Source organism: Capra hircus, chromosome 19, assembly GCF_001704415.2.
Source record: "Capra hircus breed San Clemente chromosome 19, ASM170441v1, whole genome shotgun sequence".
Lineage (NCBI taxonomy): Eukaryota > Metazoa > Chordata > Mammalia > Artiodactyla > Bovidae > Capra > Capra hircus.
The window spans coordinates 17780614-17807111 of record NC_030826.1 but is presented as its reverse complement, the minus strand read 5'-3'; the positions used below and the strand labels follow the sequence as shown (position 1 = coordinate 17807111).

Genomic DNA, 26498 nt, shown 5'->3' with positions numbered 1-26498 from the left:
GTCTGTGAAAAACTGTCTTACCATGAAACCAGTCCCTGATGCCAAAAAGGTAGGGGACCGCTGGAATAGAGAGAAGATACTACAGTCTTCCAAAGAGGAAAAACATACAACATACAAATGAACAGGCACCAGAAGGGCATTAGTTTTCCCGGGAGACCACCGAACAGTGCACTCAAATGCTGAGAGGGAAGGGTCACCAACCTAGAATTCTTAATGAGTCACAGTCAAAGGTAGGATTGAATAAAGAGATTTTCAGCTTTCTATCTCAAAAAATTTACCTCTTGGGCACCCTTTCTCAGCAAATGGAGGAAGTGCTCCACTAAGGTTAAGGAATAATCCAAGAGAGAGAAAGACACAGGACACTGATCGGAGCTGAACAAACTGTCCGTTCTGGCACTGGCTGATTCATACACGTGTGGAAAGTTCTGAACCGGTTTAGGAGATACCTCAGTGAGTGCGTTACTGTCAACAGTTGTCACAATAGTTTGTTGTCAATAACTGAATAAATTTCACTTCTTGAACTAAATCTTTCATATTTAACCGAGGAGCTAGATGCTTACTCTGCTCCCCTCTACAGGGAAAGCCCTCCGAAGAGATGCATTTGCCCTTCATCCCTACTTACTCTTTTATTTTTGTTTTGATATTAAAATCTTGTAGCTTTAGAATTTATGCTTCTGAGAAGATGGAGTAGCATCATTTTCCCACTCCTCCTGCTGAGAAAAACTAAAAACTATGGGAAAAAATATAATGAAACAAACTTAAGAAGACTGACAGACAACCAAGGTACCTAAAACTCAAGGAGTTCCACACTGTGCATTCTTAAGGTTTTCGTCTTGGGTATCCCAGACCTGGGGGCAAAAGACGCCGGCAACACGGAAATGTCGACAAAAAAGCGCCAACAAAAACCTGCTCTCTGCAGCCAAGGGACGAGGCAAGGGGCAGCCTAGCAAGACAGACTGACGGCCAACAACCACTCGGCCAGACCCCATCATCCGTGTTGAATGGCGGTGGCCCACAGAAAGACATGTCCGTGCCAGAACCTGTGGCAGCAATTTTATTTGGAAAAAGGGTCTTTGCAGCTATAAGTAAATTAAAGACTTGGAGATGAGATCATCCTGGATTATTTGAATGGGTACTAAATCCAAGACAAATGTCCTTAGAAGAGACAAAAGGAGGGAATTCCCTCGAGATCCAGTGGTTAGGACTTGGTGCTTTCACTGCCATGGGCCTGGGTTCAATCCCTGGTCAGGGTACTAAGATCCTGCAAGCCTCACAGGGCAGTTGGAAAAAAAAGAAAAGCCCAAGGGAGAAGGCCATGGGAAGACAGAGACTGGAGTTACAATGCCTGTGGTCACCAGAAGCTCCAAGGATTCTCCCCTAGACCCTCTGGAAGGAGTACAGTCTTGCCAATATATATGTTATATATGTGTACATGACTTATTTATTACCATCATATATATATATATATACACACACACACACACACACACACTTAAAAGTGAAGATGACTCTTCTCCCTCCACTTAAAAGATTAAATCTGAATTAATTAAATCTCATGAAAGAAAAAAAAATACACACACATACCTTTTACATTTTTATTTTTGTTTCAGATAGTCGGACGAGGCATCTACATTCTAGCACATCTTCTTAATCACTAAACAAGTGAAAAACAGCTTACTTATATATAAAAAGGCAATGGGAAAAGGTCATGATTGTCTAATAGGGAACTGGAATCCCCCAATAAATTATCTTACAAAAATATCAAACTTGCTTTTCCACTTTTCTACTCTTAAAAATGGAAAAAAAAATTCACATTAAAGAGAAAAGATCTTAGGCTGGTAAATAGCAAGTTAAGATAATCATGTTTACATCCAAGTCCTTCAAATAAATATTTTAAACAAATTTGTTTCCCAAAAAATAGGTCAAGTATTTAGCCTACACTTGTTTGGTCCACTAAAAGACCATTCATGAACTGGACTGCAACTCAGACCCTACCAAGAGTGACATGCAAGTCACTGAGGCTGCATATGCACCGGTACATATGTCATACATGGGACATAGCTATTAATAACACTGCTGTGCATACTACTTCCGTAAGTAGTTTTACCCTGTAAAACCCCTCAAACCTAACTGGGAATGGAACTGCAAGGAAAGAACAAAAGAAAACACTTTGCCTGTTGTAGACATTTGCTCAGTAATTTTTAAAACTTGTCACACTTTGGGGACTTAAAAGATTACTGAACATGAGATAAAATGCAATACTGCTTACAAATCCCTGAAGATGAAGAGCATATTCAACACTCCTGTGGAGAACACACAAGGGAGTGTCCGTTACAGCATGCATTATAGCATATTCTGCCTGGTCTCGTCCTGGCTTTTCATTCTAAAGTCTTAAATGGCCTTGGATCTTTACAAGATGGAGACTTCATAAAAAATGATGCTATGTTGCATTTTTCTGTTCTTACAACCAACTTTAGAAGTACAGCGGAAGGGTTCATAGGGCTTTCTGTATCTCCTCATACGTTAAAACCCAATTTGATTTTTATTGTGATGGCATATTCCAATTAACACTATGCTAAAAAATAAAATGGACTGCATTGCGACAGTTTCGTCCACCATATTCACGCCTCTTATTGCTGAGAGGGTCCAAAAGAAATCCCGTAAATAATTTCTGTTTCCAATGGCTTAACTGAGAGATGAATCTAACCATTTTTTAAACCAATGACAACTGGGCTGAGAGGAAAGCTACGTGAAACCCCTGCACACCCAAAGCCAATCATCGGCCAACCTAGAACACCAACACTTTCCACCCAGGATAGAAAAATGAGCATCCAAAGTAAAGAGAACCACAAGACTGATCGAGTAACCAATCAAACACCACTTCTCTGTTATTTGAGCTAATAGTCACTCGAAGCTTGAAGTTTCCGCCTTCGTTATTATTGGTGGATCCTAGAGTCACAGCTTCAATGTCAAACGTGACAGTGGACCCAGAAGTAACTGCGGGCAACTGATTAGTCATTTCTTTTCCATTTACAAAAACTGCACCTAAAATGTTAAGGTAAAGAGTCATTCACATGTGAGCAACAACTAAAGAATGGAAACAGATGCTAGGTTATTGGTAATGCAGCGAATTTCCTAATTAAAGAAAACATTGTGGAATGCCAACTGGTCAAAGATAATGCAGTTAAATATGTTCATTAACCCCCACATGCCCAAGGCAGAAGGAAAAGTTAAAGCTTTAATAACGTTTTAGGCTTCAGGTCCAGGGTTCCACTCTTAAAATAGAGACCGTGAGTTTCCTACATGGATGGCATCTCCATTATAAAATTACTTCCTGTGGAACAGCAGGACTGTTTCCCAGGGAATACACAAGGATCCTGCTATCGACTGTCTGACCCACACCATAAAATATCAACACATCTTGGCAGTGATTTTTAACTGCGATCACTGTGAAGTAAGGAGCCAAAGGAGACTCTAGATGTAAACTCTCCTCACTCCCCTAACCTATGCTGAATGTATCTTCTCTATGAATTCAGGTGACTTAGGCACACGGAATCCAGGAGTAAACTGCCTGGCAAAAAATCCACACTAAGTGATTTTACGCCAGCTACTTCAGCCACGGCTTCCCTGTGGCTTTTCTTATCAATCGTGTGCTGTGTGTGCCCAGTCGCTCAGTGCTCTGCGTGCTCTTTTCCAGCTCTTTGCGACACCATGTACTGTAGCCCACCAGGCTCCTCTGTCCATGGAACTTCCCAGGCAAGAATACTTGGAGTGGGTTGCCATTTCCGCCTCTAGGGAATCTTCCCAACCCAGGGATCGAACCTGCGTCTCCTGCACTGTCAGGCAGATTCTTTACCACTGAGCCACCTAGGAAGCCCTTTCATCAACTACAAAATGGATGTAATGCTACTCCTCACTTCAAAAAGGTGTTAAAGATTAAATAAGGTATTATTTTTAAAGGGTATAGAATAATGCCTGGTATGAAGCAGTCACACAGATATGTCATTCATCTGGTATAAACGTGTGATACTGAGACTGATTCAGATCTTATTATAGTAAATCATACATTTCAAAGAGAACGGCAGTTATTTCCTCCTTACCATTTGTACTAATGCATACTGCTTGATCCCGCTGCAGGGAGTCATATCCATTCTGTTTTTCTGCACACACTCCTATACTGTCTCTTCTGTCTGGCTGTCCCACAGTTTCAACTCTGTCAACGGGGCAGAAAAATCTTTTAAACATTTTTTTTAAATGCGATCTCTACTAGTTGCTAAGCATAACAAGAGCTATCTCATCACGATTACTCTTAAGAATAGCTAACAATGATTTAGTGCTTCTTAAATTCCAGGTCCTGTTCTGAAAACTTTGTGTCTGTATAGCTTATCTACAAATCTTCTCATTCAATTCATGTAACAATCCATGATGTAGGTGCTGTTATTATCATACCCAGTTTATACACGAGTAAACTCAAGCACAAAAGAAAAAATAAGGTTTAAAGAAAAGGGAAAATGAACTCATCTGATCACTGAGCTGAGTGGTGGAGCTAGGCCACGAACTCAGGCGTTCTGACTTCAGAGGCCACGTTAGCTGTTTATGGCCACGACAGCACATTTCTGCTCTATGTTCTGGCTCCAGACCTAAAGAAAATGTGTCGTATTTGCTACTATGACGAATGTGACCATCACTTAAACTTTTATTAGGAAAGTCTATGCAATGACTACTGTTTACCAAGCATTTAAAAACAGACATTATCCCTCTTTTAAAACAGAGGATAATATGGTTAGGGACATATTCTGGCTGGAGAACTTCATACATAGTAAGTTGAAGCATTTCCTTTTGCGTTTAAGTCTCAAACAGTATGTCATCATGTACTTAGATATAAAGGTCAACCCACATCCCAGTGACCAGGGTCATCTTTCTCTCCATTCCTGAAAGCTAGACTTTGCAAGGACAGAAAAAGAAAAATGAGCAAGGGGCAGCACGTAGCTTTTAAGGAAAGATGTGGTTACTGATACCCAGAGTGGCCTCAGGATGTCTTTCCTTGTAAAGTGGCAAACATGTGAGTCCATAATAAACACATGGGTGGGTTTCTGAAGTCATTTCAGTTCTAAACCAGCAGTATAAAGGAGGAGAATGACGCCAGCCATACAACACCACAGTTAAGTCCTAGGACTCATTCTGCCATAGGGACACACACTTTCTAAATGATATACAGACCAAAATACCTTTAGGAGATGTCCAGAATTCAGTTAAAAAGTCCCAAAGGAGCACAAAGCTGAGAACAGCTGCACTGAACTGGGTGAGAAGAGTAATTTCACTTGCCTCATGTCAACCCCTCTTCCAAGCTACCACAGCTTGGAACCAGGCAGGCACAGCCCAGCTCCTGACTTTCCCTTCAGAAAAGACACACAGGAGTGGAGTGTGCATTCAGCATTCCAGCTCCCTGGAGGGTTTCCCGGAGGACTGGTTTCTGTCATGTCTCATCTGGTGCACTGAAGGAGCTGGCACAGCACGGATGCCTGAATGCTGCCAAGAAAAGTGAGGGGTAGCAGCCTGCAGCCAGTGCTGCAGGGAGGGAGAAGAGGAAGACTTCCTTCTGGGGTGCTGTCTTTCCACAGGCCAGCCCAAGGAATGGTATCTGTCTCATTCCCTTGTCGGGAGCCAGCATACTGTGGATGTCTGGGGGCCCCTGGGTCCAAGAGAGTGAAGGCACCCGGTGGCTGCAGAACATGCAGTACCATAAACTGGCACCAGAGGGAGCAAGAGATTACGAGCGCCTGAAAAGCCAGCAAGGCTCTAATTGAGAAACTGCACCCACAAACTCAAGAAAGTCCATTTACCAGGAAGACAGAACAATTATAAACATATACGCACCCAACATCAGAGCACTTAAATATATGCAGCAAAAAAATGACAGAACTGAAGGGAAAAACAGTTATACAATAGAAGGAGATTTCCGTACTCTACTTCAATAGTGGATAGAACATCCAGACAGAAGATCAATAAGGAGTATGGGATCTGAATAACACCATAAATGATATGGACACTCCTCCCCACAGAAGCAGAATATACATTCTTCTCAAGCATACAAGGAACGTTCTCCAGGATATACAGCACATGGTAGGTCACAAAATAAGTCATACCAAATTCAGGAAGACTGAAATTACACCATGTCTATTTTCTGACCACAACAGAATGAAACTATAAATTAACGGCAGAAGGGAAACTAGAAAGCTCACGAATATGTGGCAAGTAACCAATTTTTGAACAGCCAATGGATCAAAGGCAAAATCAAAAAGAAAATTAGCAAATGTCCTGATACAAATGAAAACATACCAAAACATACCAAAACATATAGGATGCAGCAAAAGCACTGAGGAGCAAAGTTTACAAACACAAACATCTAAAAAGATACCAGGGACTTCCCTGCTGGTTCAGTGGCTAAAGCCCCAGTGCAGGGGACACGGGCTCGATCCCTGGGCAGGGTACGAACACCCCACCCCATGTGGGGCAACCAAAAAAAAGTTTGTTTTTTTTTTAATCCAATTTTCAAAAAATTTAAATAAGTAAAAATTTTTTTAATATCAGAAAACAACTTATACCTCAAAGAACAAAAAAGAACAAACTAAGACTAAAGTTAGGAGAAGATAGGAAATACTAATTATATTAGAGCAGAAACACAATATAGAGACTAGAAAAACAGAAAAACATCAACAAAACTAAGAGCTGTGTTTTTGAAATGACTGACAAAGTTGACAGATTCAGCTAGATTAACTAAGATAAAGAAAGATAAGATACAAACAAAGTCAGAAATGAAAGAGGAGACATTACAGCTGATACCACAGAAATTAAACAGATTATAAGAAACTCATAAACAAAATATACCAAGAAATCGGACAATTTAAAAGAAATAGGTAAATTTCTACAAATACGCAACCTACCAAGAATGAATCATAAACACACAGCAAATCTGAACAGACTTATAATTAGAAAGGAGACTGGATCAGTATCAAAAATGTACCAAGACTATCAGTAAACAGCAGCCCTGGACCAAATGGCCTCACTGGCGAATTCTACCAAATGATTAAAGAATAAATACAATCCTTCTCAAAGTCTTCAAAACCACTAAAGAGGAGGGAATACTTCTGTCAACTACCAACTGGCGCTTGTCAAGGGCAGTTGCCATCCACCTCTACAAGGAATTACATCATGTGCTGCTGCAGCTGCCGATTTTCAACACCCGTGAAAGGAGTTCAGGGAGGAGAGCGGTAACGAGGTACGCTGTGCTCAGGACAAAACTGGCAGGACAGGTCTTCAGATAATTAGATAGTTTCAGAAGCAGATTTTATGAGCCCAATTCTTATATCTCCTCATATCTAGAAAAGCACTAAAATCCTTTACGATGATGACTGTTCTTTCTGACTAGCAGAAACCTTCTGCAAAAAAAAAAAAAAAAAAGGGCTAGATTGCATGTATTCCCCTTTCACCAAAATCACATACACACTGACCTTTCCCCGCTGCCTCTTTGGAGCAGTTTCTCGGAGCTACCTGAAATGTTATTTCCCAGGCTATAGTCCTCATTTTGCCTCACATAAAACTTATTCTCATGTTGTGCAATTTTTTTTTGGGGGGGGGTCAACATTTCCAAACTTATAAGGTTAAAATTATCCTGAAACCAAAGTCAGAGAAAGACACTGCAAGAAAAGAAAACTTCAGGCCAACAACTCTGATGACTGACTACAGATGTAAAAATCCTAAATAAAGTACTAGCACTGTTGGTGAGAATGTAAATTGGTCCAGCTACTCTGTAAAACAGAATGGAGGTTCCTCACAAAACTAAAAATAGAGCCACCACATGATCCAGCAATCCCACTCTTGGGCATATATCCAAAAGAATTCAAGGCACTGAGAAGAACACAGCATTACTTCTATAATGTTCCTGCTAAAGATATATAACCCGAATCTTAACATTTAGATTGAGGGATCGTCTATAAAACAACTGACCCGTGCTCTTATAAAATGCCAATATCATAAAACTGAAAAGAGACAGAGAAACTGTTCCAGATTAACACGCTAAAGAGAGACTTCCTGGTGGCCCAGTGCATGAGAGTCTGCCTGTCAACGCAGGGGACATGGGTTCAATCCCCAGTGTGGGAAGACTCTACATGCCTCTGAGCATCTAAGCCCCTGCGCCACGACTACCGAGCCCCAGTGCCGCAGCTGTTGAAGCCCGTGAGCCTAGAGCCTGTGCTCCGCTCGACAGGCTACCGCCATGAGAGGCACCTCAGGGAAGAGCAGCCCCCGCTCCCTGCAACCGGAGAAAGCGTGCCACAGCAACAAAGAACAAGCACAGCCAAAAATGAGTAGATAATTCAAAAAAAGAAAGGAAGAATCTGCCTGCCAATGCAGGGGACACAGGTTCGATCCATGGTCCAGGAAGATGTCACGTGCTGCAGAGCAACTAAGAGCGCCCAGGGCCCGTGCTCAGCAGCGAGAGACGCCATCGCAACGAGAAGCCTGGGAACCGAAACCAAGAGGGGCCCCTGCTCTCCGCAACAGGAGGAAGGCCGCTCCAAGCGACAAAGACCCAGCAAGACCAAGAGTAAATAAATAAACGAGACTAAAGGGACCTAACAAATGAGTCCCACACGTGATCAGGATCTTTTTCTTTTCCGCAAAGAACGTTAACTGGGACAACTAAATCTAGTAAGCTCTATAGGTTAGATAACCGTGTATCAACGCTAACTTTATGACTTTCATGATCTCTTTTTATGAAACACTCACTGAAAATGATTTGGGAACAAAAAGAAAATGATGAAGCAAATGTAGTATTGGGGAATCTGGGTAAGGCTACTCGGGGATCCTTTGAACTTGCAGTTCTTCTGTGAATCTGAAAAGCCATGTTCATGAAGACTTTAAGAACACACAAGTCAGGGACTTCCTTGGTGGTCCAGTGACTATGACTCTCTGCCCCCAATGCAGGGGGCCCAGGTTCAGTCCCTGGTCAGGAAACTAGGTCCCACCTGCCACAGCCAAGAGTTTGCATGGTGCAACTAAGACCTGACACAGCCAACTGAATAAATAAAAATAAATATTTAAAAAATCAAAACAAAAACATACAAAACATTATATGGATAAATATATATATTATATACACACACATATATATAGAGATGAATCTAAGGAACACAAGATACTTCAATTTTTTCCCTAACATCTCTAATACTGTTTCTCTAAAAAATAGAAACATGCTAATATTATCACTAATGGATGGAGGACAGTAATTATTCGTTTTGGTATTGCCTAATGAAGAATTTGGCTTGCCTTAATGCCTGGAAATAATCCTGAAACCACTGGAATGTTCCAAGTGACAGTAGTGTGTCTTTATTACTTATGGTGGGCATCTCAGATCCACCACGCTACTGAGGTGCTCCAGGTGGGTCCCTAGATAGTTTGTGTGAACATGATAACTCAGGACAGGAACAAGTCACCCCAGAAAGATCAAACATATGATCACAGGGTTGAGGCTTTGAGCAAAGGGATGTCAGTCCAATCTCCCAGGTGTGTGTGTGTCCTTCTGGGATATGTGTGTGTGTATGTGTGTCCTTCTGGGGTGTGTGTGTATGTGTGTGTGTGTCCTTCTGGGGTGTGTGTGTGTGTGACCTTCTGGGGGATCCTCCCAAGTCAGATTGAACCTGCATCTCCTGCAATCAATAAAATCCCAATAAAAACTCTGGACACTAACGGCGGAGTGAGCACTCCTGCTTTGTAATACTCTGAGTATTGTTATTGCAAAAAGTCTTGCATCCCTGCGATGTACGCTTCGGTTGGGAACCCCCTCACATCTCGCCCTGTGTGTCCCTCTCTCTGGCAGGTTCTGATGTGTATCCTCCTGCTATATTAACACTGTTATCATAAGTGAAGTGCTTTCCGAAGTTCTGTGAGTCATGCCAGCAAACTATAAGACCTGAGCGTGGTCATGGAGACCTTGGAATTTGTAGCCAGCTATGCAGTTAGAAGCGAGGATGGGCCCTGGGGACCCCTGAGCTTGCAACTGGTATCTTTTGGCGAACTGTGCTCTCACTTGAGTTTGGCCAGCTCATTTCAAATGAACATTTTTTCCTGTGATTAAACTTTTTAAATGAATAATTAACTCAAATTTTCTTGAAATAAAGTATGAGCTAAAACTCAAAGCAGGAAGTTGCTGCACAGCACAGGAAGCTCACCCTGGTGCTCTGTGAAGCCTAGAGGGGTGGGATGGGGAGGGAGCGGGAGGGAGGGTCAAGAGGGAGGGGACATGGGGATACTATGGCTGACTCATGATGATGTATGACAGAAACCAACACAGCACTGAAAACCAATTATCCTCCAACTTAAAAAAAAGAAACTCAAAGCAGTGGGAAAAAACATCTTGGGAAGAAAGGAAAAAAACCTCTTAATTTGAATAAATCACAAAATTGTTCCTAGAAACATTCTGCATGAAAACAGCATTTGATAAACAACACAAGTCTGCCATTAAAAGCTTACAGAAATTTCTTTGAATATAAAATGAACCGTGAAAATAGAGAGCTAATTTTCCTGAAACCCAGAATTATTTTCATAGCTCACTAAGAAACAGAATGTAAATGTAACATCTTTGAATATTTTTTCAGGGTGTGGGGGGCATACCACATGGCTTGCAGGATCTTACTTCCCCAGCCAGGCAATGAATCCGGATCCCCAGAACTGAAAGCACTGTGTTCTAACCACCGGACTTTCAGGGATTCCTAACATTTTTAAATTTTTAAGTTGCAAGACAAGTAATCAGGACATTATATCCTAAAAAACTATTTGAGTGGTTCTCTCACATAAACAAGCCTGTTAAAAAAAACCTCTCCTATAAATCATCCAAATATTAAAAGTATATAAAAAAGAAAAATGGCATATAAAATAATTGATGGCAGGGTACAGTGATCTCAGAGATACAATTAACTTAAAAAAACCAACTTATGTACAAACTAGCAGGAAGGCATCCTGCATAGAATCATGTAGAAAGTTGCAGAGGATAATTTTCCTCAAAGATAAAGTATTCTGAGAAAGAACATGGTTCAGAACAAAAAGAAGCAAGGTTGACAGCAAAAAGAATGCTAAACCTATTACTCTGCACTTTGGCTAACTGGGATTTAAGTGGTAAAGCCTCAGAACCTCACACTTCCTTCTTCCCACAGTGAATACCTGGAGCAAAGATCCAAAAATTCAGTTGTTCGGATAATATATCCAAATATATTATGAAAAGTATCCAACTTTATGATAAATATAAGAAAGAAAAGAAGAATATTATCATGGCCTACAGCTACAGGTTAAAACATAACACTTAAGACTGACAAGGAGGCAGCAACGTCAGTCAGGACCCTCACACGCTGCTGGGAAGACTGCAAGGACTTCCAGGAACACAGCCAGCTGGCCTGTGTGTCACCAACGGGAATCTAGCCCAAGGAACAAATAAGCCATATGTTAACAAAGAGGGTCATGGCACAGCTTGACCTGTCAGGAAAAAAAGAAAAAAGAAAAGGAATGTCTTATCAAGTCATGGGAGACAAGGATTTTTTTATATAGAAATATATTCCTTACTATACAAATCCTAAAATAGCTTTTATTCTCTCTTAAAATGAAACTGATTATCTTATTATTATTGTAAAAATTGAAAATCTTCCAACAAATAGAATCCTAGGATGGCGAATTCACTGGTGAATTCTACCAAACATTTAAGGAACAATACCAATTCTCACAGACAGTTCTGAGAAATAAAAGAGGAAGAATGATTTCCCATCTCACTCTGTGAGGCTGGCAATTACCCTGATACCAATCACATCATAAGAAAAAAGAGACAGATATCTCTCTTGTGAAGGGACACAAAAATCCTCAGAAAATAAATAAAAGCTAAATTTACAGCAATATATACAAAAGAAGAACACATAGCCAAGCAGGGCTTCTCCTGGGAATGCAAAGCTGGTCCAGTATTTAAAAATCTACTGCTGTCATTATATCAACAGAAGACAAACCATACGATTATCTTAGTAGTTACATAAAAATAATGCGACAAAATTAAACATCCATTTATAGATAAAACTCTTAGCAAAGTAAGAATAGAAGGAAACTCCCTTAACCTGATAGAGGGTATCCACAAAAAACCTAAAGCTGGCATCATACGAGCACCTCATTCCTAGATCTGGAATAAGACACGGATGTCTACTTTCTACGCCGCTACTCAGAATTACACTCCCTAGCATGTGTAGTAAGACAAGAAAAAAAAAATGACAGAACACTGATGGAAGGCATTTTTTAAAAAATTAAATGAAGATGGGAATTCCCTGGTGGTCCAGTGGTTAGGACTCTGCCCTCTCACAGCTGCGGGACTTTGTTTGATCCCTGCTCGAGGAACCAAGATCCCACAGGCCGAGCAGTACTGTCAGAGGGGAAAAAAAAACAACCTGAGTTCTCTTCACTGGTGGCTGAGACGGTTAAAAAAAAAAAAAAAAATCTGCTTGCAACGCAGGAGAAGACCTGGGTTTGATCCCTAGGTCAGGAAGATCCCCTGGAGGAGGAAATGGCAACCCACTCCGGTATTCTTGACTGGAGAATTCCATGGACAGAGGAGCTCTCGTCAAAGGCTGCTTACAGACCACTGTCCACTGTCACCAAAAGACAGAGCCGCACTCTGACTCCCCTGCAGATTTGTTACACCTTTTCTCTCTGCTTCCTCAGGAACACTCAAGCACTGTTCTGTCCTGGCCTTGTTCATAGTCTTGTGGGGTCTTCTTTTGGGGCCGAATATCTGGAGATTTTGAGGTTGGCCAGCAAATTATCATGACTTCCTGCCTAGCTGTGTCTTTATGAAGCCTTTACAGCTAATCCGGAATTTGAGTTCTCTGTATTACTTAGTCCTGTTGAAAAAGCACTTCTGGGTTCCCCCACCTCTTTCATTCCTCCAAAAAGTTTCCAGAAGTGGAAAAAATTCAGAACTAAGGTACTGCTATGTATCTACTGGTCCCAGAAGATCTCATCTCTCTTTTAAACCCACTCTGACCAAACTTCCTCCCCAACAACTCTCCTGAAACTATTCACGTCAGGGTCACCAAGCAACGTCCACGCTGCAAACCCAAAGGTCAACTCTCAGCCCTTTCCTTTTCTGTTGGGTCAGCAGCATTTGATCACTAGCCCCTCTTGGAAACTCTCTCTCTGCTTGGCTTCAAGGACACCACATGCTCTCACTTTTTCCATCTATCTCACTTGCTGCTCTTCCTCAGAATCCTTTCTTAGTTCCTTCTTTCTCCCAAAAGTTAAATGGTGGATTCTCCAGTGTCCTCTTCCTACACTCATTCCCTTGCTGATCTCATCAAGTCTCATGGCTCTAAATACTCATCTATATGTTAAAACCGTGCTTCCCTCGTAGCTCAGTTGGTAAAGAATCCCCCTGCAATGCAGAAGACCTGGGTTCAGTTCCTGGGTCAGGAAGATCCCCTGAAGAAGGAAATGGCAACCCACTCCAGTACTCTTGCCTGGAAAATCCCATGGACAGAGGAGCCTGTCAGGCTACAGTCCATGGGGTTGCCAAGAGAAGGACATGACTTAGCGACTAAACCACCATGTTCAAACCTCTGAAGTTGGACTTCCCTGGCAGTCCAGTGGTTAAGACCCACACCTCCAATGCAGGGAGTACAGGTTCAATCCTTGGTCAGAGAACAAAGATCCCATATGCTGCGCAGTGCAGACCAAAAAAACTAAAAAAAAAACACAAAACTCTCACTAGTATCTTCAGCCTGGTCTCCGCCACTTAACTCCACACTTGTATATCCACTGTCCACTCCACATCTTCACTTAAATGTATTATAAGGAAATTAATTTGTGAAAAAACAAACTGATATTCACCCAGAAACAGGCTCCTCAAAAGGCCTCGCCTACTTCAGTAAATGACAATTCTACCCTAAGTTACTTACTCTGAAAACCCCGAGGTTACACTTTTCTCATACCCCACAACCAACGTGTCAATAAATCCTGTCAGTGCTTCCTTCAAAATAAACCTGGATTCTGACCATTTATCACTAACTTCTGGTCCAAGTCACCATGAGCTGTTACCAAGATTAACCCTGGAATGCTGAGCGCAGCTTTTCCCTCATTCCTGGTAACGTTTTTGCCCCTCCTCTCCAGCCTCCTAACCGGTCTCCAGGCCTTCACCACTTTCCAGACTTCTTTCCACCCAGCAGCCAAAACAACCTGTAAAACGTACGCCAGCTCATCTCATTCATCTGCTCAGTGTCCTCCAATGGCTTCCTGTCACATTCTAGGTCCAAGCGGAGAGAGGCCTACCGGGCTGGACTGCCAGGATCTGAATCTCAGGATAACTAGAAGAATCTGTACAGGGAACTCCCTGGGGGTCCAGTGGTTAGGACACCACGCTTGCACTGCAAGGGGCACAGGTTCCCTCCCTGGTTAAGATCCCACATGCCTCACGGTACGAACCCCCCCCCAAAAGAATCTGTACAACCTCAGGCAGGTGGTTTAATCTTCTAACACCTCAGTTTCCTCATCTATATAACATTTCTACCTCCTGAGCATGTAATGAGGATTTATAGACATTAACTCATTAAACACTTCAGAACTAAGAATATCCTACTTTTCTGGGGCTCTTTCTGACTATGTACCTGTCTCTATTAACCCCATTTACACTAATTACTTCCTGTTCTCCATATTTTTCCTCCTCCATATCTTTGGCTCTTGCTTTATTTCCCTACCTGAACTGTCCTTTCCAGCTCTGAGATAAAGCCTTCATCATCCCCTCATCTAGAAGTAAACTTCCCTTCCCCTATATCTCACAGCATTCAGGATTTTTTTTTTAAGGTTTGACTGTCTAATCATATTTTTTTAATGGTGCTACGGTGCTACTAGTTTAGTTATTTTTAGCCACGCTGAACGGCATGTGGGATCTTAGTTCCCTGACCAGGGATCAAACCAGTACCCTCTGTAATGGAAGCGCTGGAAGTGCACAGTCTTAGCCACTGCACCACCAGGGAAGTTCCTCAGTATCTCTCTCATCCTAACTTATAAACTACTAGCCAAAGGTTCTTGTTTTTCCTTTTTTTTTCAAACTTTGCATTCCCAACCATACCAAATACTGTAAATACCATCAGAGTGGAATAAGAATTGAATGAAATGGTCAGCATTATTCAGAAAGACCTCAGGTGAGCAGGAGAACTGTCCTTACATTTTAGAAGAGCAGTTTCAGACAGAGAGACATGGATAGGAAAAAAGTACAAGAAATATTCCTCAGATTATCTGTAAGGAATAGTTATAACTCCTTGTGAACATCCCAAAGCAGATACGATTCTATGAGTTCGTGTCATCCTCTCTCTACAAACAAACTGAAACCTGCAGAATCCTTAGTCTACTTAGGAACCACCTGTCTTATCTCATCCAAGTCTATAATAAAAGGTCTGTGGGGAAAACTTCTGTCTGACAACATTCCCCACACCTGGGGAATAAGAGACAAGCTTCACCCTGAAAGAACTACACATCAAGCCTCCAGAGGGGATCACGCAAACAAAACAGAAAACACCAGCAAAGCTGTATTCTCCTAGGACAGGGCACTATCTCAATAAAAGAAGAAACTGACAAGATTTCAAAGACCCTATAGTTAAATTAACTTCCTAATCCTAGTAGAGATTATGCCCAGATGGGATTTTTCCGGATAAAATTATATTAGACTGAGATTTTTGTTTTTTTTTTTTACGATATGAAGAGGTAGTAATTAATATTGAAGATACACTTGGTAATGACAGAGACCAAGCTTGTACAGGAAAATAAAGATCTCCTCCAGCTTAAATTCATTCAGAAAAGGTAATGCTAATGTCCAACCAACGGCAAGCATTAAACCAAATGCACATATTCCAAGAAACCCCTTTCTAACAGCTACCAACCATGGCATTTCTAACAGAAAGCCTCCAAACTCATTGATATTTCTTCCATCAAGAAGCAGGGTCTAGGGACTTCTCCTGGTGGTCCAGCAGTTAAGACTCTGTACTTCCACTCCAGGGGGTGAGTCTCAGTGCTGGTCAAGGAAGGTGCAATCAAAACAACAAAAAAAGGTGGATCTAAGGATCTCCCTGGCAGTCCAGTAATTAACACTGGGCAGTGGGCACAGGTTTGATCCCTGGTTGCGGAACTAAGATCCTGCATGTTTCAAGACACGGCAAAAAATATAAATAAATAAAGCAGGGTCTAAGCCTCCTCCCTGGGATCTGGACTCTGTGACCAGTTGAGCAACAAAACATGGTAGAAGTGACACTAGGTTAGTTTCCAGGCTCAGACCTTAAGAAACTGTCAGCTTCTATTTCCTATCTCTTGGGATGCTTATTCTTGGAACCCAGCCAGCAGGCTATGAGCAGGCACAGGCAGTCCACAGAGAGGCCCCAGGAACCAGAATCGATCTGCCAGCCATGTCAACAAGTCATCTTGGAAGCTGATCCACCACCCTTGGTCAAACCACCCAGCTGACTCCACATAAGCAGAGATGAGCTGTCCTTGCCATACTCTGCGAACTGCAGTTTCCTGAGCTAAATAAGTGACTAGAGTTGTTTAAGTTTGGGGGTGGCTTGTTACACAACAAGAAGTAACTGAAACATGACTCCCCCCCAACCCCCGTCCCACTGATTGACGGTCGCCACTGACACAGTCCCAGGGCAAGGATATAACCAAGGGTTGTCAATCTCAGCACCAGCTACCAAATCCTGGCCCCACTGCCTAGGGGAGGACCTGTGAAAGTGCAAGTGGAACTTTACTTTTTGATGTTCTTGGAAGAAAAAAGTGAGCCAGCCGATTTACCACTCGATTTACCATGTCATGTTACTTGTGAAAGGCAGGGTAGCACAGTGGTTAAGAGCACCGACTGCGGTGAGCCGCTCAGGATTTAAATATTGATGAGTCAGTCTCTCTCTGCTCTCATTTCCTCATGGGGAAAGAGGAAGACAGTAACTTCCGAGGCTACCAGGATAAGGAAGGCTGTTAGAAAGGAAGATTTTTTTTTTAATTTATTTATTTAATTGGAGGATAATTTCTCCACAGTATTGTGATAGTTTTAGCTATACATCAACATGAATCAGCCACGTGTACAAGATGTGCCCTCATCCTGAACCCCCTCCCACCTCCCTCCCCACCCCCCACCCCTCTGGGTTGTCCCAGAACACCAGCTTTGAGTGCCCTGCTTCTCGCACTGAACTTGCACCGGTCACCCATTTTACATATGGTAATGTACATGGTTCAGTGCTATTCTCTCAAATCATCCCACCCTTGCCTTCTCCCACAGAGTCCAAAGTCTGTTCTTTACATCTGTCTCTCTTACGGTGCCTTGCATATAGGATCGTCATGACCGACTTTCTAAATCCCATATATTTTGTTTGTTTTGACAGCACCGCACGTGGGATCTTAGTTCCCCAATCAGGGACGTACTGGAGCCCCCTGCAGTGGAAGCATACAGTCTTAACCACTGGACTGCCAGGGAAGCCCCTGTTTTTATTTATTTTTCAGTGAATATATATGTACGAGAGAACCAAAATCACGCTCTATTATTCACATGGCAATGTCATCAAGTGCTGCGACAATACCCATGTTCCAAGGTCAACTTTAGCCACACTTCCCTCCAAACTGAAAAAGCCCGGTATGGAGGAAAACATACAAGCTTACACCACCACCTCCTCTCCAAACACTATCCAGGCTCAGAAAGCTCATTACGGATGGACTCAGTAGTATCCAACTCTTTGTCACTCCATGGGCTGTACCCTGCCAGGCTCTTCTTTCCATGGAATTTTCCAGGCAAGAAGATTTGTTGCTGTTTCCTCCTTCAGGGGATCTTCCTGACCCAGGGATCAAATTCCCATTCCCTAAATGGGCAGGTGGATTCATTTACCACTGAGTCACCTGGGATGCCCTCATTGTAGGTAACAATTGCAAAAAATAAAACTTAAAAAATTAAGCGCTTTGCCAAACATTTACAGCAACAGCGGAAGACTACTCTCCCTCTAGGCTTCTTTGGCATTGGGCAAAGCAAGGCTATTTGCAACAATAGTACATAAGCTCACTATGACAATGTTTACAGGAGAAAAGAGGATTACAAAGTTCCTTTATTCACAGGTAACCAAGAATTATTAAATAATTTTCTGAACTAAGACAAAAGTCTCACCATCAAAGAAAATTTTCTTCTTCCCGGATATGCTCTTATAAAAATGAGATTTCTCAATATCCCAGATTCTTTACTTAATATCAAACTACTAATGCATAGAGTCCATTCTCAAGTCTGAGTAACAGTGATATTCTGAAATATTTCTACACACTTTATAGATCAGCAAATATTTTATCAGACGAAGGGAAGCTAAAGAAAGGGGGTGGTAGAGAAGAGACAGTAAACACTGGTTTAAAAAATAGTAAAATCAGGAAATTTTAGAAGCAAGGGAAGGCAGGAATATTCAAGACAGGAAGTCAGGGAGTGGCCGGGAAGGAGGGGACCCGGGCATCACCTGAGACTGGGCTGGAGAGACTGTTAAGAGCTGGCCAGTAACAGGTTTCTTTGACATCAGCAGCTCTAAGCATTTCAGAAACTTCAGCATAGACTGGGTTGAGCCACAGGACAGGGCCTGCAGAAGTATAATCACCCTTCTGACTATGAAGTCCTTAAAAAACTAGGTAAAGTTTACCTTTATTCAAGTAGGCCTATCTGCCTGCGCCCTCCCCCCAAACACAAGACGGTGCCCCCACACACAAACACACCATTCACATCTTCTGCCTTCATGGCCAATGACTGGCATTACTTTAAACAAGGAAAGAAAACATTTTCAATCCACTTTCAAAGGAAAAATGACAAAAATCCAAAGGTCTGACTAAGGTAACACTGAGCTTAACTGTCAGTTAATCACCTGCCAAGAGGGGCCCAGTCAAGCACCTTTGGAGGAGGAGGGAGGAGCTAATGGGTTATTAAGGCCAACTAAGTGTCAGGACACAGGCTGCAGAAAGTAGGTGGATGTAAATCAGTGTGTAATTTCTAATGTCGTAACCTAAAAACATTTATTGAATGACTTAAGAAATAAACCTAAGTGGGTCATCTACTGGCCGGGTTCCCCTGGGTTCACAGAGGAAGAAGTTACCGGTAGAAGAGCATCCGATCACCATCACCAAGGGAGAAAAGTCACAGAAGAGGGGAAAGGAAAAGAGCTAAGGATAAGGAAAAACTGTACATTTCCACACTCTGGCATGAAAAAGACTAACAAGAAGCAATATCGCTGTTTGTTGTTCAGTTGCTAAGTCGTGTCTGACTCTTTGCAACCCCATGGACTGTAGCCTGCCAGGCTCCTCTACCATGGGATTTCCCAGGCAAGAACACTGGAGTGGGTAGCCATTTCCTTCTCCAGGGGATCTTCACCACCCAGGGATCAAATTCAAGTCAGGAGAATTATTTTCCTGCCACAGGGAAGCCCAAGAAGCAATAAAGACCAGTGGTAAAATCATGGGACCCAGACTGACTGGGTTCAAATCCCAGCTTTGCCATTTACTAGTTATGGGTAAGTGACTGGGCTTCCCTGTGCCTCAGTATCTTCATCCATAAAATGGGTAACTAAACCTATTTCACTGGGTTATGAGAATCAATAAGTGAAGTGCTTAAATAGCACCTGGCACATGCACTTAAAACTGCAATATTACACTGATTATTCTTCTTATTATGAGCTGAGAGATCTGGCCTGAACCTATTAACTCAGGAAGCCCTGTCATTATACAGAAGTCCCTTGTTCTCAGAAGACTCACTAATGGGAGTATCTCTATCAACAAGGGACATAAGCAGAGAAGAGATTTGTTAGTTCAGAAAACTGGTTACCCGGGGAATAACTAACTGATGTTAGGTACGAGACTCCTTATTTCTCTGTCAGTATTTTCCTGGTTATTAAGTCATTCTTTCATTTAACGTAAGGGGCAAGGGGAGGTGTCAGAAATGAGGCAAAGCATAAACTAGTGCATTCTGATCGTGCTGACAGTTCAAATGACTTGGCTGGTGGAGAACATGGCAACATTAGCTTAGAGAAAACCTTCAGATACTCTCCATGCCTTATACAACAAGAGACTGAGGACAAGAGTAACCCGGAGCAAGCATTCACAATAAAATCCCACGATTCTCATGACTTAAAACCTAGAGGAGAGCTTGCTATACTGAGGGGTGTATGGTGAACATCAGGTGAGCTTTACTTTCCTCAATCAAAACTGGGCTTTGTTCTCAGGAAAAGTTATTTGGAAACAAGACTACAGAGAACGTATCTCAGAAAACATGAAAACAAGGAAAAGGGAATTTTTCTAAGACAGGGAGCAATGGGTGAAGAAATAGAAAATTAACTGGCGGCAGGAGAGGCTGGTTTTCCATTTTATTTTACAGAGACTAAACATATATACCATATGTATCTATATAATAGTATGTTTAGGCTGTCTTTCACTGACACCTGCTCTTATGGATTCACAAAGGAAAAAAAAAATTGGGGACCTCTGAATTTTTAAGATGGACTTTTGAGAGACATTCTGTTTATCTCTATTTACCAGGAAGAAAGAAGACCCAAACACAGTGAATATGCACTATGTTATCAAGCAAAGGAAGGCATTTTATATACATTATCTCACTTCATGCTCATAATAACCCTATGACTACATATGAGAAAAGCGAAGCAAAGAGAAATAAGGAAATTGCTCCAAGGTAATACTGCCTAGAAATGACGGAATAAACTCAGGACTCTTTAGATCAGAAGCTCCTGGATGCTCTGAGTACTTCCCGCTACTGCCCAAGGCCTGAGAGTCAGATCTTTTAATATCCACTTGCCTGAATGTTAACGTCTGCCCACAGAAGTAAGTGGGGGCGCTGGAGTAGAGAACACCGGACGACTCGGCATCGTTACGAAGCGCTATGTTTCTCCGACTGCTCAGACTGTACCCCTCAAAGCCAGCTGTCCACTCTTTTTAAAAAGCAAAAGATATGGAAAATTGTTACAATCACTTGGGGAAAATCTTCAACACAGATATATTAAATAAAACTTGGAAGATGCTAGCTACTCTTAGGAGTCATGGGCAAGTTCAATAAAAGGAAAAATTCAGTGACAGGGTGTCATGGTTAATTCTACATATCACAAAGAAGATTTTAGTCTCTTCTTGCACATTTGTGGCAAGGAAGATCAAACAAGCATTACCCCCTACTACTCAATAAAATCATGTTTGAGCTTATTCCAACCTGACTAAGAGGTAATTAACAAATGAGTCTAAATATTTTTAAAAAGTAATACAAGAGAGATCAATTTCAAATCATAAGCCTTTTTTTTTTAAGTCCCTACCAAGATATACATTGAAGGTTTGCGTTAAATATTGCAGTCTTCTAAGGCAATATTTAAAAATCTTTGGTTTTAGGGACGTTTCTAATCCTATCTGGCACTATCTGGGGAACCTCGTGTGCATGCATGCTCAGTCGAGTCTGACTCTTTGCAACCCCGTGGACTGTAGCCCACCGGGCTCCTCTGTCCATGGGATTCTCCAGGCAAGAATACTGTAGTGGGTTGCCATCTCCTACTAAAGGGGATCTTCCCAACTCAGGAATTGAACCCACATCTCCTGCATCGGCAAGCGGGTTCTTTACCACTTGAACCACCTGTTTAGCCTATTTGGGGACGTTTGAGAGAAGAATGAATGAAAATTTACCAAATTCACATGAAAGAATTTGAGCAGGAAGTAAAAGACATGTCTCATGTCATTCTCCATCAATTCATGGTCTATCCTTAGGAAAAAGGGTTGTCAGTGGGCTGCCTTTTAGCAAACAATACAAGTCTTCATACACAGGAAAGTTTCAGGAGTAAGCGGGGAACAGCATACCATGCGGCACCAGCGTGGAATGACCGATCTGGGGGACGCTCCATGGACTCCACTCCTGTCGGCCGTCTCCTCGGGCGCAGACTCTGAACTGATAATCAACGTTGGGGTCTATGTGCAATACAATGAATTCCGTTTCAGAGCCTACGTATACATCCTCAAAATGATTGGAAGTACATTTACGGAACTGGAGCCTGTAATCTTGGGCGGTAAAGTCGTCATCCACCTGGGGAGAAAGGCTTTACGTTAGGTAGAAGTCAGAGAACAACTTCTCTCAGCATCACAGCCTAACTCTGAATGGGGGCCTTTGGGGCTGAGCAAACAGGCCCACATGCTGAATATGGGCTGGTCTCAGGAAGCTCAGAGAAAACATGACATCATCATTTCCCTTCTTTTCCTTACTGAACCATGTGTTTTTATTTTATTTTTTTGCTGCACTGAGTCTTCACTGCAGCACTTGGATTTAGTTGCCCCTAGACATGTGGGATCTTAGTTTCCCGATCAAGGACTGAATCTGCATCCCCTACACTGGCAGGCAGATTCTTAACCACTGGACTGCCAGAAGTCCCTGAACCATGTGCTTTATGACCCCGGTCTGAGATGAACAGATCTGCTTCCTTTGAAGTAATGACGTGTTTCCTACACAATAAAGCCCAAGATAAGGCAGTCAAAATTCAAAGACAAGCACCCCGCAACTACATTATTCATATAACTAAGAGAGAGGTAATATCTGAAATATATAAAGGACTTTGTAAAATTAATAGAAGACAAAGCAGCCAGCAAGGGAAATGCACAGAAGACATAAGTAAGTGTTCTACAGAGTAAGAAATATAACCAGCTGAAAACATATAAAGATATTCAGCCTAACTTGTAGTATGGAAAATGCAATCAAAACCCACAATGAGGTACTATACTGGCAAAGATATAAAGTCTGACAATGCCAAGTACTGGTGAAGATGCAGAGTAAGAGGATTGCGTACATTCCTGGTAGAAGGACACTCGGGGACAATCACTTTGGGAAGAGTTTGGTTATCTCCTGGTAGAGTATAGATCCAGTACGCTACCTCATAGTTTTATAGCTATATATACTTTAGAAAATCTTAACTGTGTATGCAAGAAAGCATGAATAATAATACTTATAGCAAAAGAACTGACAGGCAAAAAAAAAACAGAAACAGAATAAGAGTCTTTGTTTTGAACCAACAAAAGTATCTCTACTTCTTTCTTCTGTACAAAGGCTTCATTTTTTAAACTTCATTAAAAACAATGAAAAAAATAAAAAATTAATCAAAGACAAGAAGAAAAATGTTATAACAAAAGTAAAAATCCCATTTAAGAAAACAGTTTCCAGAAGCTGACCACCCACCTCTGAATGATGTATTTGTCAACAGCCAAGATATTATGACTCACTTGGACATGGTTTTTATCTAAAATATGGTAATTCACATGCATAATAGGACTTATCACATGTTTAATATGACTTAATACACAAAATTCTTGGTAATGCTGAGAGTGTGGGGGAAAAGAACATACTTTTGAACTTTTATTTCAGAGGTACTAGTTCAATGTTTAACAGAAAAATATCCAACACCCAACATTCACTAACACCTTCTGAACTTTTCTAATAAACAGAAATGGGAGCAATTCTCAACTCACCAAGTTATGTTTGGGAAATGTGTGATGGGAAACATTTTGATACAGAGATTTGAAAAAGTACCTTCAAAACTGTTTATCTCAAAGCAACAGCTAGTTCAAGTTCCCTACGACCTTAATTGTAAAGCAAAAGGCATTTTTCTTCATGCAGAGAAGAAAACAGTCAAAGGTAACTAATAAAAAAAATTGTAAAGGCCCCCAAAACTCAAATTCATAACGTTGAAGCCACTTCTACAGTTCTGAATTACATACCTTACACCACCGTACGATGATGCCTCCAGGTTTCTCTATCAGTTCTTCTATCTGTACCGGTGGGCGAGATGCTACTGTTCCATGTTTAAAAATATGGTCTTTCACTATGTTAAGAATTGAGTCATCCAATTGAGCAGATAAGCAAGGCACGTCGACCAGTAAAGGCACTTCTGGTAGGCTGAGGACAGAAAGCTCATGTTTATGAGACTTTTAACCAAGAGTTAAAAATACAAGGGAGTATAGCTTTTAAAAACTGCATATCACTATGTTGTATTGGGCTTCCCTGGAAGCTTAATCGGTAAAGAATCTGCCTGCGATGTGGGAGACCTGGGTTCGATCCCTGGGTTGGGAAGATCCCCTGGAGGAGGGCATGGCAACCCACTCCAGTATCCTTGCTTGGAGAATCCCCATGGACAGAGGAGCGAGCTTGGTGGGCTACAGCCCGTGGGGTTGCCAAGAGTCAGACATGACTGAGCAACTAAGCACAGCACATGTTGTATACCCAAAACACATACAACACTGCAAATCAACTATACCTCAATTTTTTTTTAATTAACAAAGAATATTTTATTTTTCATTTCACTTATTTATTTTTTGGCTGAAACGTGTGGCTCGTGGGATTTTAGTTCCCCAACATGGGGTTGAATCCAGGCCCTCAGCAAAGAGAGAGTGAAGTCCTAACCACTGCACAGCCAGGGGCGTCCTAACAAGGAACATTTTCAATCAGTCACATGCTGTAAGGATGCAGAAGCCGCTGGTAAATAATGCTAATGGCAGTGGGGGATGAAAAGGGATAGGATCGCAACTGGCAAGTTTATGTCAAAAGATTTGGTTTAGTGAGTTGTGACTCAATTTTCTTTGTTTTAATTGAAGTACAGTTGATTTACAGTATTGCATTAATTTCTGCTGTATGGCAAAGTGATTCACTTACACATACTACACGCATTCTTTTTTATATCGCCTTCCATTATGGTCCATCATTGGTTACTGAATACAACTCCCCGTGCTGTACAGCAGGACTTTGTGGTCTGAGCTATGACTCAGTTTTAATGATATGTCCAGAATTTTTAAAATTTAATGATTCTCTTACACATTAGGGTTGAAGAAAATCTGTACCAGTTCTATTTCACAGACTATAATCTCAACTATTCCACACTAGTAACACTGGTAATGGGTAGTGAAACTTTGAAAAATATACTCTCTATCTCCTTGAATCATAGTTTTTAACAAGGAAAAAGAGAAGGAGGGAGAGAGAGGAAAAAAAAGAAAGAAAAGCAGTTTAAGCCCAAGAGACACGAGCTCTCACCTGTCCAGCTGGATGTGCGAGGCTTTCTTGGTAAAGCTCCAGAGCTTTTCATTCTGTTCTCCTACACCTCCCCGAATGGCGAGCTCACCTACAATCGGGGATAAGAGAACCGGTACAGGAAAAACGGTCACCTGTGTTAGGTGGGTCTCCGCGTCTCTTGGAAACGACTCTTACGTGATGTCACAAATTCCCCAAAAGCAAGTGCAGAAACTATTTTAGAAGTGACTTTAAAGTGAAACACAAGAACAACGGGGTACACGGTGACTGCATTCTGCCAGAGATGAAAGATTCTGCTCTACAAGTGGAAACCTGGTTTATCAACCAACTGTATGGCCAAGTCCCCAGGGACCCTGTCCTTCTGCAGCCCTGAAGAACACTACCAGAACTGTTTTCTGTCTCACTATGCCCTGGAGTCACCCAAGCATTTTGAGACCACATAACAATGACCCTACCCCTCACCAAAAGGAAAACAGAGGCATACGAACACTGCTTCAGAATCCTCAAAATTCCATAAATAAGTTTTTTTTTATCCCTTGGGAAGGGAAAGGAGAAAAAAGTTTGAAATTTAAAAATATTTCTGAAGTATATAAAAAAAAAAATTTTAGCAGCAGATGCTGTAACAAACATGTATGTGCCTCAAAGGATTTATTTTCTAAAATAAAAACACTGGTTAGGCCTCATGCTGATGGGTACACACTCTTGACCTGTCCTGAACTGCTGCTGAGTTTGTTTCCAAATGCTGAGCCCCCAAGGGAAAGACATTCTGCAGTCCTGCTAAAAAGAATTTTCTCAAACACACTGTTACGGTCAGTGGCAAATAAACATGTGTCCTGGAAGAGAAGATGGAAATGGAATCAGCATGTAAACATAACACTAGTACTATATTCTAAGTGAGACCAGAAAGGGGACTGACTTCCAGCTGAAGTGACAAACTTGGGAGCCAGACACACTTGTTATTCTGTGCCATGCACAGCACTCAATGAAGAATGGACGGCATTCAGTCTCCTTCCCTGGGTCGTCTGTCCTTAACTGACCTCTAAATGTTGGCATCTCTCAGAGTCCCACCTTCTGCAGCCTTCCCATCTCATATTGTACCCTCCCCCTTTTTTTTAACTGAAATGTAACTTTTACTTTAATGTCTTTAATGGAGAAAGAAAGACGGGTCTTTGAAAATGTCATAGTTCAGGTAAACCCAAATTCTAATAGTAAGAGTGACCCTGAACCATCTGAAAGTCCAGAGATGGGGTGGAAGGTGGGAGGGAGGTTCAGGAGGGAGGAGACCTATATATACATACCAGCAATTATCCTCTAATAATAATTTTAAAAAAAGAAAGTACAGAGAAAGAGTGGAAATACGAAAATCTCAAGGAGT

The 26498-nt window shown here is 41.7% G+C and overlaps 1 protein-coding gene across 1 annotated transcript in view; it reads right to left on the bottom strand.

The window, feature by feature from the left end:
* The window catches only part of CRLF3 (cytokine receptor like factor 3), a 41378-nt gene continuing 16461 nt past the window's right edge, over positions 1582-26498 (bottom strand). Inside the window, exons 3-8 of the mRNA XM_018064263.1 lie at positions 25127-25214; positions 23821-23998; positions 21919-22141; positions 20882-21014; positions 4101-4213; positions 1582-3045 (exon numbers count right to left, since the gene is read on the bottom strand). Coding sequence (XP_017919752.1) covers positions 2789-3045; positions 4101-4213; positions 20882-21014; positions 21919-22141; positions 23821-23998; positions 25127-25214 — 992 coding nt within the window. The 3' untranslated portion in view covers positions 1582-2788. The remainder of the gene's footprint in view (positions 3046-4100; positions 4214-20881; positions 21015-21918; positions 22142-23820; positions 23999-25126; positions 25215-26498) is intronic.